The 13,337-nt window shown below is 39.5% G+C and overlaps 2 protein-coding genes across 7 annotated transcripts in view; one reads left to right on the top strand and one right to left on the bottom strand.

Annotated features, from left to right (window-relative positions):
• LOC145500761 (NLR family CARD domain-containing protein 4-like) overlaps positions 1 to 5,535 on the top strand; it is an 87,713-nt gene extending 82,178 nt beyond the window's left edge. For all 4 annotated transcript variants that reach the window (XM_081480290.1, XM_081480289.1, XM_081480287.1 and 1 more), the window contains one exon: positions 683 to 5,535. In XM_081480290.1, the coding sequence (XP_081336416.1) occupies positions 683 to 763 (81 nt within the window). In that variant the 3' untranslated portion in view covers positions 764 to 5,535. The remainder of the gene's footprint in view (positions 1 to 682) is intronic.
• Positions 1 to 13,337, bottom strand: part of LOC145500774 (guanylate-binding protein 6-like) — a 40,386-nt gene that overhangs the window by 22,698 nt on the left and 4,351 nt on the right. For 2 of the 3 annotated variants that reach the window (XM_081480312.1, XM_081480313.1), the window contains 7 exons: positions 12,340 to 12,526; positions 11,222 to 11,480; positions 10,523 to 10,818; positions 9,489 to 9,743; positions 8,441 to 8,563; positions 7,946 to 7,993; positions 6,787 to 7,360 (listed from right to left, as the gene is read on the bottom strand). In XM_081480312.1, coding sequence (XP_081336438.1) covers positions 7,001 to 7,360; positions 7,946 to 7,993; positions 8,441 to 8,563; positions 9,489 to 9,743; positions 10,523 to 10,818; positions 11,222 to 11,480; positions 12,340 to 12,526 — 1,528 coding nt within the window. In that variant the 3' untranslated portion in view covers positions 6,787 to 7,000. Of the gene's footprint in view, positions 1 to 6,786; positions 7,361 to 7,945; positions 7,994 to 8,440; positions 8,564 to 9,488; positions 9,744 to 10,522; positions 10,819 to 11,221; positions 11,481 to 12,339; positions 12,527 to 13,337 lie in introns of those variants that run through there. The other variant, XM_081480314.1, reaches the window with a different exon arrangement.

A 13,337-nucleotide genomic window follows, 5' to 3' on the forward strand; every position in this document is an offset into this window, starting at 1 on the left:
CAAATTGGATACCTGTAATTTGACACTCATGTGATCACCAATTACGTGTCAAATAGGCGCCCGGAGAACCAATCACTATCGAGAATTTTGTTATAGATATGATTAAGACTGTGATAGCTCAAACTTTTCACTTGGCCGTGATTAATTTGTCTGAAGGCGTGTGTAGGCGTAAGATCGAAGTATTCGGCCTGCAGCTAGGTGAGCTACAAGAGTCGGCAGGAATTTTACACCTTTAAGAAATCAGTTAGAAGGTGAAAGCTCTTTTATTGAAGATTGTCTTCGTTCGTCGAAAGCATTTGGTCGTTGATGGAATTGACATCGTCAGTCATCACAGTAAAGGTTCAAAATGCGTTCCATGATTGGTTCACGCTTGTTTCTCGACACACGCTAAAAAATATCACACACCAAAGGATACCTCATGTACCCGGGCCATGCAATAGAAACATCGAAGAAACCTCACGGGCAGTTGTCATATCTTGTGCTATCAGAGGTGCTGTCGTTCGTTTTATGGGCTATCGTTAAGACACAAAAATGTATTCGAGGCCAAAGAAAAGCCTCTGGGTTTTCCAGCAGGAAAAGCATGCGACTAAGCGTTGGCTCTAAGTTACGAAACAACTCATTCATGCTGAATGCTGAAGTCAATTCTAATGCTTGTGTATGCCAATATTCTTTTCTTCGATAGGAACTCGAGAATATCAATAGCCATCGACTGCGCACAGAGGCTGAATTAGAACAACGAGGTTACGCATTTGCTGATGAGTAAGAAATCAAATGGAAAGCAGAATCAAACGGTTAGATGCATCATAAAAAGTCTCTATTTGAAACAAGGAGATCTGAAAATTATGAATTAAATTAGTTTAGTTTAACTTTCTTCAAGTTACTCTACTGACCACCCTTGTGGTTTTGTTCACCTCTCGATTCAGTGCAGTACAGGAACTCAACAAGTGCCGTTTCAGTGTAATTCTTCGTTAACGTATTCGTTGAGTTTGTGATTTTCATCGTGGAATCAACAAGTAGTGAATGCTTCGAAAGCAGTCTTACCATCATGGCACGCTCAGTTGCTTAGCACTTTGTGAGTTATTGTACGGGTAATTTTCTTTTTATTGTTGTCTGATTTATACTGATGTCATGCGGTAGATTCTGTTATCAGTCAGTACAGTAGATGCAGAGATATTAAGACGGATTCCGTTCAAGCGATAAGTGCAAAAATTATTCACTAATAATGTACTCACAGCACGGTAACTTTTTGAATACTATTTAAAACCTCTCACTGCAATTCATTTCTCTAGGGAACCCCGCGATTAAATCCTCAAGCATTCTCGAGAAATTTAATGCTAAACCTCGTAAGAATGCTTAATGCGTGTGTTACTGTGTTTTCAACTAACGCGAAACGTCCGTTTTTATTGAAATATGGATAACTTCAAGTTCAATTTTCTCTCGTGGGTTCAGCTTGAGAGCTTAAGTCCCATAAGATCCTCTTACCTTTATTCAAAATATTACCATGCTATGAGGTTTTTTTGGTAACTTTATTTTTGCCATTATTGCTCGAATGTTCTGCGGAAATCATCTTAATCCGACAATCATATCACGTGTCTCCAGAGCCACTTTTCTCGTGCCAAGGCCCCGCCGGTTAAGAGAGACAGGTGGCTCTGGGAACGAGAATAGGTTTGCAAGTGACACTTGGGTTTACGAATTGACAGATCATGATGCTACAGATGAACAGTAGTGTATCGTAATGTGGAGTAAAGTAATGCAGAGGACTTTCATTTGTAAAATTCACAGATATGAATAGCAAGAATTGGTGTTCGTGTTTTTGAACTGTAAATAATATTTTAGTTTGGTGTACAGACATATGATTTTTGTAGTGTTAGTGTGCTAGAGGGAGATGTATCATAAAAATTATTCTAACCATTTAGTTCCCAGCACTGATCAGCTGCTAGCTTCTTCTTACCTGGTTATAATCAATTCAACCAGGTGGGTTATGAGAATGATCAAGCTGATCATCTTAGGAATGTTTACTTGAACACCAATTTTCCTCAAGGAGGGTTGTAGAAAATGTAAGAAAATAGTTAGGAGAATTAACACGGCGATCACGCACTAAAATGGTTCAAGTTGACTAACAGTCTGCAAACCTCACCAGCACGGTTAAAATCCGTTTGCTGTACGAAAATATTGCAGATACATTCAACCGTCAGTTTAGGGTTGTTTCAAGAACATGACTGCAGGTAGTTTGTAGCGGTTAATAAGTAGAAATTATATAATCTTGCAGTTTGGATCCAGTGGTTAACTCAAAGAAGCAAAGGTTTAAAATGTACAGACCGTTTTTAAGGCCCGTCTACGTTGGAGAAATTAGAAAAGGCAACAATCGTCGGTCATTTTGGATTTGTGTTTAAGGAACATTCAGGAAGGGAATCACGTGATTGTCGTGACGTCATCGTTTTCGAAACGCTCCGTTTTCAAAATGTTTTCCGTCCACACTAAAACGCAAAGCCAATGTTTATAAATTTCTCCGGTTAGAAGAGAGTTGTCGCAAAGCTCCGTTTTCGTGACGGATTAGTGTGGATGGTAGGCCTAACCGTAGAAATGAAGCTTCGTTTTCGTGACGGATTAGTGTGGATGGTAGGCCTAACCGTAGAAATAAAGCTGCGTTTTCAAATTTCTTCAGCGTAGTGTGAACAGGGCCTTAGTGCGTCTTTTAAACCTACGTTGATAAACATATGTTAATGTTACTTTTAGCCAGCGGTAAATAAACATGAATAAAAAATGTGTAGTTACATTTTGTGATAAAATTATTGGTACGAAAGAAACAGTGTCCCCGGCAAATTAAGGGCGGCTACCTGAGCTAAAGGATACTTTCAATGTGTCACGGTAGCCTACTCAATTTTATTGTTTATAAACTAATCAGATGCGAACAGATAACTCGTGCGTCTGGTCTAGAATAAAAGAGTCGGGCCAGATAACAAATTCAATGTTCAAAACTGAATTCTATATTTTCTGTGTTCACCCGTTGACATCTTCCGTGAATTTTGGGCATCAGTAATTCTTTATGCAACCGTATGAATACAAAAGGCTATCATTTTGCTTTCACAAAACTATAGTCTGAAATTACTGAAATACACGTTGATACGAAACGAAAATATAAATAATCATGGAGTCAGAACATAGGAAAGGATGCTACTGAGAAATCTCTCCTATACCGTCACGTTTTGGCAACTGACCAAGAAATTTTCAAAGGCAAAATTCCCTCGAGAGTAATCAGCAGGCTTCCGATTGTTTTTTAAACAATGAAATTGAATGATTAACATGCGCCGAGCCGCAAAACCCTCCCTTCAACATTTTCAAAGCGAACATATGTAATCGCAGTCCCCTATTTTTCCGTGAGATCGTAGATGGCGATGGTTGAGTTCGACGGGCCGCCATCTTGGTCTCTTGATGCGAACGAAACTGAGGAGAGTACAAAATGCCCGCGGTTAGGGGTAGTGGAGATCACGGCAGGCGAAAAAAAACAAAACAAAACAAAACAAAACAAAACAAAAACACATACTGGGAGTGTAATATCAGTTTCATTCTGTCTCATGAGAAGCCTTTCACTTCAAGATCGAACTTGTTTAATTTGAGTTGATGTGATTCTAGATGATGCTGCATAGCGGCACAATTACATGGCAGGAAGAACAACCAACGGAGCTTTCATCCATTTCCTTCGACAAAACGAAACTTTGATAGACTACACTTTTTCCAAAACGAGTTGGAAGAATCCCCAAAACATATTTTCCTTCGAGTAAATAAGAAACAGCCTCTTTTTGCTCGCGCTTTAACACCAACCCTCGAAGACAAAAAGCAGAAAGACGATCAAAATCAAAACATTCCCTGGAAGTTTCCTCTAAAATCGATGCCATTTTGGCCTGAGCCGCGAAGTGATGAATGTCACTTGTCAACGCTCTGCTACGCTCTGATGAACTCTATTGTTCCTTCGACCAATCAGGTGTTGCCGTTGCTGGAGCGACTAACGCCGCTGACATGAGACGGAGGAAAGCTGTTACAGTCTCCTTATTTTACGCCCCTCCACCCCCAGGCTATTCACTCCACCGCCTCTACCCACGGGCATTTTCTACACTCCCCAGTTTCACTCGCATCAAGAGACCAAAATGGCGGCCTGTCTCGACGATCAACATCTACGATCCCACGGCAAAATAGGGGACTGGGAATAGTCTAACCTAAGATCAATCTGAAAATTCTACTGTGTGAGAGATGCTGGGGTTACAATCTGTGTAATAATTAGTTAGCTTTTAAATGCTTTTATATTTTGTTAAATTTGTTAATGGAGCAACTTTTATATAAAAAAATATTCGTTGGTTTTGTAATTCTTTTAGGTAGGTGTACCCCATTGATAGAGGGCTCTACCTCAGCTCAAGCATCTGACACATTAATTAGTATGGAAACTAGAAAATGCGACACCATTTCGGGAAAAAACATTCCTTATTTATTATTGACCCAGGGTGGGAGGGGAAAAAGTTCTCACAAAGCTATTCAGTACATGCTATTCATGTATGATTTTGAGCTAGTTTTGGGTGAAAAAGTATTGTGCACTTTGTTTGGAATTACGCATGCCGGACTTTAAGAAAGAAGTCATTTGTTATTTTTATTCACTCGTGATGTTGACAAGCGCGGTGTAATAAGCGGGGGATTGAGAGGTCTCAATGGAGAGGGGGGACCTTTGACGGCTGACGGTTAAAAATAAGCCGTTTTGATGGTTACATGTTAGGTCCTTTGACGGTTGACGGTTAATTTTTCGGCCTGACGTTTATAACAAGAAAATAACGCGCAAATTCCGCTGTAATTCTTCATAAAAGGATACAATTTTGTCCATATTCAAATAGTCCAATTAGTTCTACTCTTTTTGCATCAAAAATTAGGTTTGTGGTCTTCAAGTATGTGTACAGTTAGCCTTATTACTTCCTCTTTGATACCGCTGGACGTATCAATCGCCTGCTCCCGAGACTAGATCTTAAAGCACAACGCATGGAAAATCATATTTCATATTTCTGAAAGAGAGCAAGGGTTTCATGCCCGGGGAAACTCCCATATTAAACAAGGACGGGTGTGCTGGTTGGAAATTTTGAAAAGAACCCTAAGAGGTACCAAGTTCCTGTTTTGTGGGCGTGGCTTGAAATGTTTTTCACCCTAAACAGGTACCAATTCTAAAACAACACAGTATCTCCTATCATATGTTCTCGGCTGAACACCCTAAAAAGTACCGCAGAAACTACTGCTATCGACTTTCTCAGGCTGAAAACCCTAGAAGGTACGACGAGCACCCCCCTTTCAATATGGGAGTTCCCCCCCCCTCCCCCGTGGGTATCAACGAGATAGATAAGAATATGTTTACATATGTATGTAAACATACTAAATACTAAATACTCGGGGATTTGGAGAATTCTCGAAAGTTATCCATAACTGTCTTCAATTCTCCCAACCCCCCTCGCGTTGAGACGAGGCTATGTAAACACGGAAAAATCCTTTATTGCTTAATTATAGAATTAGCGAAACTCTTGTGAGATTTTTAGTAAAGTCAAAATAGGTGTGGAAACGTCAATGACTTAAACAGTCACTCGTATTATATTTATAAGATACAAAAGAACGGAAAATGTTGTCACTCTTATGCAAGAACGTGGAAATAAAGAACATATTAGGAACATGACCAAATAACACTGCCGAGCGGAGTGCTTTTTTCCAACTTGGTCAAAACTGAAGTTTCCAAATCTACGCATCATTCACTCACTCAATCTTCTTTGTTCCTGATGGAACATAGGTCGTCCACTAGTGCCCGCCACCAGACCCTGTTTTGAGCAGTGCGCTTCACTTCCTACGCATACAAGATGTGAATATAGCGAAATTGTGAAAATGTTGTGACCGATACAGCAAAGATTGCAAAAGTTTCCGTAGAAGAGTATTTTGTATCAAACCCGGGATGAGAGGACGATGTTTATGTGTGACCTTAGTTTCTGAGGTCTTTAATCAATGACACTAAAACTGTACTGGTCGCCATCCATGTTTATACTGTCTGATTAAAACTCTCAAGTGCGTTTGGAAATTTTGGAAAGCCCTCAGCCGCGCGTTTTCTCTGTTTTTGTATGCTGCAAAAGTCTTTTCTTTGCTAGGAATTCTTCAGAACAGAAAAGCCAAGGACCTCTTGCATGTCTACATGTAGTTTTTGTGAGCAAGAACGAACTAGTTGCATATATTTTACTTCCCTAGCATCGATCACAACCTGTATTTTTCAGTGTCGGGGAGCCGTAAGTAAACATTTACGAACCTGTGGGAAAGAGAAACCTTAAGGGTTAAGTCTCTTCTCTAAGACGTAACACAACGGCTCTCTCCCCCACAGAGGTTTGCACGTTCGTTATATAAATCCGTTGTGCGAAGTGAGTGCGGGCGCAAAGTCGAATGGATCGATCGGGCGCAGTCGCTCCATGTAACCCTGCCCCTGAACTCATATCGTTCAGCGGATTTTCCCGCCCGAGAAAACCCCTTTAAGCTACTGCAGAGAAGAGACACACAACGGTCACATCTCTGTTAGGATAATGGACTCGAACGAATGGTATCTTTCAGACGTTAAGTTTGAGACCACCCGCAAAAAAAAAGAGAGAAGAAAACTCTCCTTTTTTCTCGCCGTTTTCGCGCTACTCCACATTAACCGAAGCGTAAGCTGGCAAAGCTTGGCAACGTAATTTGTAGAAAAATAATCCATCAACTGTTATTTAAATGCATTTATAGTGTTTAATCAGTTTCTTAAAGATAATATTCACGTCAGTTATACTACAGTACATAGTAACTAAAGAATCAAAAGCCTGCGGTGTGCACCACTGTACTTGTAATCAGTGACAAATGCGCATTTCAAGAATTGAAGTTACAAAATACGTGAAACCAGCAAAACTGAGGTTCAGGCCAAACCGGATTAAATTTACTTTTAAGCTAATAGACAATTTAATAAGGGTTTTAATTACATAACGCTACACTTTGGTAGGTTAGTAGCAACTCCCGCCAAAACTGGTATGACTTGCAGCGCTTTATCAAGGAATCCTGGCTTTTTAACCTCCTGCTGTCTGCTCTGATTCTGCTGCAGTTGTTGTTTTAAATTCTCCATCATTTGTTGCATTCCTTCATTGGATTTCTGCATCTCCACAAGTCGTTGGTTTAATGCCTGATTTTCTTGCATAAAAGCTCGCCTGTCTTCTTCAGCCTGCTTCATGCTCGCTTTCATCATGTTGTCCATTTGATCTCGTTGAGCCTTGGCCTCCGCTTCCATCTGTTCGCGGAGTCTCTTTGTTTCTTCTTGTTGCTTTGTTTGCAACATTTCCATCTGGTTTGAGAAAGCAAAGCAGGTCAGAGAAATATGTTTTACCGTGAGTGGTTATCGAAGCAGCATGTTTCTGTCTAGAAACTAGGTGCTGGAGTATATGTTACAGTGAGTGGTAATGGAACCAGCACGTTTCCGTTTAGAAACAAAGTGCTGGAGTAAAAAGGTTTTATTGCCACAAAATAATGAAGGAATCATAAAATTTATAAACCACGTCTAGTTACTTGAAAGAAAAATGTAAATAAGAGTCCCTTTCCTGCTTAGAAGTCATTCCTTAGGTTGATCTACGTGTCTCACTTTGGCGTTTCATTTAAAATACTACACGATCGCGTGGCGTGGTATGAACAGCATGATGGGAAAGCAAGTGTTAGATCAAAACTCAAAAGTCTTCTTATGCTTATTATTATTTTTTCCATCATTTTAGTTGGGAGAATTTCGCAATAGGATGGCTTATAGGATGACTTACGGAAATGAGGAGGTTCTTTACTCTCATAGCCTACGAATTGCTATTTGATATTACAGAGGTAAAGAGAAGTTATGACTACATCATTAGTGAGGATATTCGAACATCACAACTGTTTGTCTTACTTCCATTTGCCGCTCACGGTTTTCTTGTTGTAAACGAGCGTATTCCTCCTAGAGAAAAAAAGAATATTCAAAAATATTCAATATTTAGTTATTGTTTTTAATTTACATCCCATTAGCTGCTTGGTCCTTTACGATAGCCATCAATGGGTACTCAAGAATTCTGTTATGTTTTTTTTTTTTTTTTTTTTTTTTTTTTTTTTTCCAAATTCAATGTTCTGTAGTTAAAAAAGTGCGTTTCTACACTTTGGTTAACTTGTTTTTTTCTTCCATAAGTACCGTTGCAATAGCAATTAGGGTTAATGAAGCAAAAACTGTTTGCTCACGGTCCACTGAGTTTCCGAAAGCAACGTACAACGCTAGTAAAGTCGCGCGCAGTTTTGCTGATTCATGCAGATACTACAACATATAGGTAAATGGATTATATGATTACTCAGTCGAACACACGACTGTCTTTTCAACCTTTCCCCTGTTGCATGTAATAAAGTTTATTCTCACCTCAAGCTTGATTCTTTCTTGCTCTTGGTAGGCTTTGGCTGCAATTTCTCTGCTTAGGTTTTCGTCGAAATCTTTCAACTGTCGCAGCACACCCAAGTATTGCTGCATTTCTTTCATTAGTTCCTACGATAACCAGTACAAAAAAGAAAGTTCAAACATCATTGAACCAATAAGTGGCGGAGATGCCGTAACCGTTAATGGGTTTAAAAATGTGCATGGTAAAAAAAGTAATGATAAAACGCAAATAATCCTTTGAACTTTAATGCTATACTTACACTCGTAAGATAATTTTTAGGTCAATATTATTTACTTCAGCTTGTAAACTTTGGGGAGGCGCAAAGGCCTCATGGTTAGTGCGCTCGTTCCCGGAGCGCGCGGTCCGGTTTTGAGCCCTGGCCGGGCACACTGTTGTGTTCTTGGGCAAGACACTTAACTCTCACAGTGCGTCTTTCCACCCAGGAGTATAAATAGGTACCGGTGAATTGTTGGGGAAACCTAACAAATTGCGGGGAGTGGCCTGCGATGGACTAGCATCCCATCCAGTGGGGAGTAGAAATACTCTTAGCCGCTTCATGCTACAGAAACCGGGATAAGCTCCGGCAGCTATGAGCCATTCGGCTCCAAGGCTTCACTTTTACTTTTTCTTTTGTACACTTAGCCAATCTGGGCAAGTTATATCTGCGTTGTTAGGTCCCTTCGTATACATCAGGACAGGATGAAGGTACGAGAGCTGATTCCTCTTCATATCTCTTATTTACAACGTAATTCCTCTCAAGGTATTTTTAGACGCGGTACCTAGTTCTCCCGCGGGTGATGTACGCGTGTTACGTGTGTGTTTTCTTGGAGTATAAAAATGCCTGTAAAGTCGTTAGACTGTCCACGTGGACAAACTCAAAAGATTGGCTATTTCTAGACACTCCTTGGATTTCCGGAATCACGAGTGACCTGATAATAATTTGAGAGAGATTACCTTGGGAATAAGGCTTGTATGGGGAATTAACTCTCTTATCCTTTATCATCTTGTTATAGATGTAAAACCTTCATTTACCGGATGAAATTCAAAGAACACAGCAGCACAAACATCTTTAGCGCCGGTGGCGCGAGCTTTGTAGTCGTGTTCAATTCTGTTGTATCCAGCAACAATGTCTTCGAACATTACTTTGGCACCTCCCTCTCCATGTAGCTGAGTAAGGACTGGGTCTAGGTGTTCCTTCTTAAGCTGTTTCAGGAGACTGGTGCAGGATTCCCTTGTTAGCCTTTCATTTTCACTCTGCCACGAGGCCAACTTTTTGTCAAGAGCTTCCTGAAACATGTAAAAGAAACAAAATGCAGCAAAGGGATCATAAAGATCAAAGTCCTAAGACTCCGTTTATATGAGTATCATTTTCATAGATAAAAGGGACAGAAAAGAATTTGCTTTCCATTTAATGAAATTTAAAATAAAATAAACTAAAGCAACGAAATTAATTGGAATTGAATGACATTCTATCCAATGTAATCATTCATTCGTTTATTTTTCATTCATTCTGTTTATTTGCCTATAAACATACAATCCATGGAATGTACATAATTGCCGCGATAGTTCTAGCTTGAAAATGAAAACAAAATAACTAGAAAAATATTTAAAACTCATGCACATAAAACTGTCAGGTTTTGAACACACTTTTGCTGGTTATTTACTGGTCCTTAGGATAGCCGCCGTACATATGAATAGCTGGTGTTTTGAGTGTTAGAACTTGATCTTATTTGTCATTTGTTTCCTCCTTGTGCACGTGAGCACATACAGGAGAAGGGCTATGGCTAAAAACATCAGCTTGCGGCAACATCAACTTGATCATTGATTAATTAACTGCAACATAATTAAGAGTGAACCAAGTATCATGACATAAGATAAGTATCATAACGGTTCCTACATACAAATAGCTCATTAAGAAGTTTTCAAATGTCGTCACTTTTTCAGCAGGTACAGGGCAGTTTTCTGCCATGTAATCTGTGCTGCTGTTAAATCACCCTTTCAAACGTGGCGAATGTTATTTTTCGATGCAGAATATTTTTGTCTCGCTTGTCGCGATCGCTCCTTACCGTCAGTTCTCTCAGATACTTTTCAGTCGTAACAGCAGATATCCCTATCGTCTCTGCTTCCAGTTGAGCAATACCTTGCTCAAGGGCAGCCTCATGACTGTTTCGAATTTCCTCGTTATCACAAGGCAGCTGACCTGCTAGCCTTGACGTCATGATGGCCTCATAAGCCTTAAGCGCGGCGTTCGCAGCCTCAGAACATTTTGTCACCACAAACGTTTCCCAAGCTGTCTGGACATTAGGAATCACACCAGGAGTGTTGATAGCTTCCACATACAGCTGAACCAGGGCAGCCAGGCCTACAAATTAATATTAATTAATTAATTGATTATTGGTACTTATTTAAGTAGCTTATACCTTAGACTACCTCTGAAAATGTCTTAGACATTCGATCAGCGTGGTAATAGTCATTAGAAATTTTTTCTCAACTAAGTTAAGACATCTGTGCTGTTTATACCATATTTATAGCATACATGTATGCCTTGCCTGCTGTATAGAAGAAACGTTAAGTTAGAGGATGGTTTTAACTGCATGGTTAAAACAAAAACAGCTTAAATATTGACTTTTGTTACTGATATGGTTTTTACTATAAAGTGTTTTATCAAGCTAAAAATCTCGCAACAGAAAGATTTGTATAATATCTCAAATTAAAAGCCTGTAAAGCATATCACATGGCGTTTTTTTTCACTACGTTAGCTCTACCTTCACCAGTGACTATTTCTCCATCGTTAAAGCTGTGTTTAGGAATCAGTATGCTTCGTAGTAATTCCTTAAATTTCCCTATTCCAGAGAGAAATTCAGGGTTGATCTGACTTTTGTTCCTGTTGATGTTTTTCAGCACTTCTTCATTAACTGTGGGTGGAGGAAGTTTAAAGGCGAGAAAGCCAGGAAAGAAACGCAAAATGCTTTCCGCTACTTCCTGGTTCTGATCCACGCGTGACAAACCTTGATCTTTAAACACCTTTAGTGCAAAAATCAGAATCATGAACAAAAACTGAGTATTAAACGCTGTAAATGTCAGTGCAGTCAATTCTCAAACGGGCTTCGAAATATACGTGAACTCATACGTGCGCAAGAGGAGATTTCAGTTCGGTTCCTTGTGCGTTTGATTCATGTAAAAACCTCGAATAAATAAACAATAGCTTTCAGTTGGCGCGGAAGTATGCTCGGATATCTGTCTGCGGATATTATCTGTTCCGAGATGCGAACATTTTGCGCCAAATGGAGGCTATTGTGTTTATTATCCTTCAAATATTTTTCGCAACACCCGCGTTTTTTAAAATTGGGGAGTATCCTCGGATATTCCCCAGTTTTAACTGGAAAATATTCAGTCAAGTCATGCGTTTAGACCAATCGCGCGCGAGCGAAAATATTTGATGATTATAAGCTCTGACAGTCTCAGTTTATAAGCCCATTCATGTACATTGCTCGACGTAGATATGCAACTCTACGAAATAAAACGTAGACTTGTGAAAACAAACAAACAAACGATCGTAAAACTGACAACTTTGTGTTGTATTTATGAGCAGCCGTTGAGTATGAGCTGAAAATGGCTTCTGAAAACAAACACGTTCGAAAGTTGATAGATTGTTTCGCGAAAATTAGTTTTTTCATCTGTTTTTCTTTAATTTTTGGGTCATTCGAGAATCAACTGAAATTACATAAGCCACCTATTTTGATGTGAACGCTCATTTCAAAGTCTTTATGAAATAAAAGTTTCTTACGAGGACTTTTACGACGACAACACTGACTATAGAAGCAACATCAACAACAAAACAACACGCAAACTCAAAATGATGTACACTAAAGTTGTAACGTACCCTTGTCAAGAAGTACTCCTTAATGTCCTTGCAGTCAGGTGGAATGGATTGAGTAACATCCCTGAGAAGCCAGATAAAGAATGGAAAGGTTTTATGGAAGAACTCCGTGTCTTCTCGCTGACCACGCATGCTCCCTTCCCCATTGTTCGAGCGAAGCTTTATTCGCTGAGATAACTTTACAATAAAACTGTAAAAATCGTTAAGAAATGTTTGTTCTGCTATTTTCTAACTTTTATCACTCAGCGATTCTGAAGACCTGCATTATTTCGCAAGTGAATTTTCTTAAAAAAAAAAAAAAAGAAAAAAATTGTGGGAGACCCTGGAAGCTCACACGAAGAGACCGGCCATTAAACACAATAGAGACATACCAATAATAACCTGTAGTTATTTTAACACACCGTAAATTAAAATTTTGGCATTTAGACTTCTATCATATAAAAGTCAGTAAAGCTTGAGAATTGAATATAATTGAATATGAAAATATCTATGAGACAGCCTTCTAAATGAAAATGAGTTTGATTTGCATGCAAAAAAAAGAAAAGAACTAGTATATGTAGGCGGAGCGCTTTTTCATATGAATGGTTTCGCGCGAAAACTCGTTTTGACGCAGAGGCTAAAGGCAACTCGGAAGTGACCCATTGAGGTTTTATAGCAGTTTAGTTTTATTGTGGTCTATTGAGCATAAAGAAGCTGAAATAAATTAGGGGATCCAGGGTAGGGTTGTTTTTACCAGCGACGGAGTTGTAGTCGGGGTCGTTATCAGAGGCGCAGAGTGATACGATCTAGTGAAAACCAAACCAACGAAGTCGGAAGCAGAACACCGATTCTGCTCATAACTTATGATCCAGTGAAGACTAGATTGTTCGATTCGGAAGCGTAAGCGTAAGAATAAACCAATCACAATGCTCGATTCCAGGCCTTGTGATTGGTTGGTTCTTCTGCTTCTGCTTACGTCCCCGACAATCTAGTTTTCACTGGATCATAAGCGACGGAGTCGT

This window comes from Orbicella franksi, chromosome 10 (genome assembly GCF_964199315.1).
Source record: "Orbicella franksi chromosome 10, jaOrbFran1.1, whole genome shotgun sequence".
Taxonomy (NCBI): domain Eukaryota; kingdom Metazoa; phylum Cnidaria; class Anthozoa; order Scleractinia; family Merulinidae; genus Orbicella; species Orbicella franksi.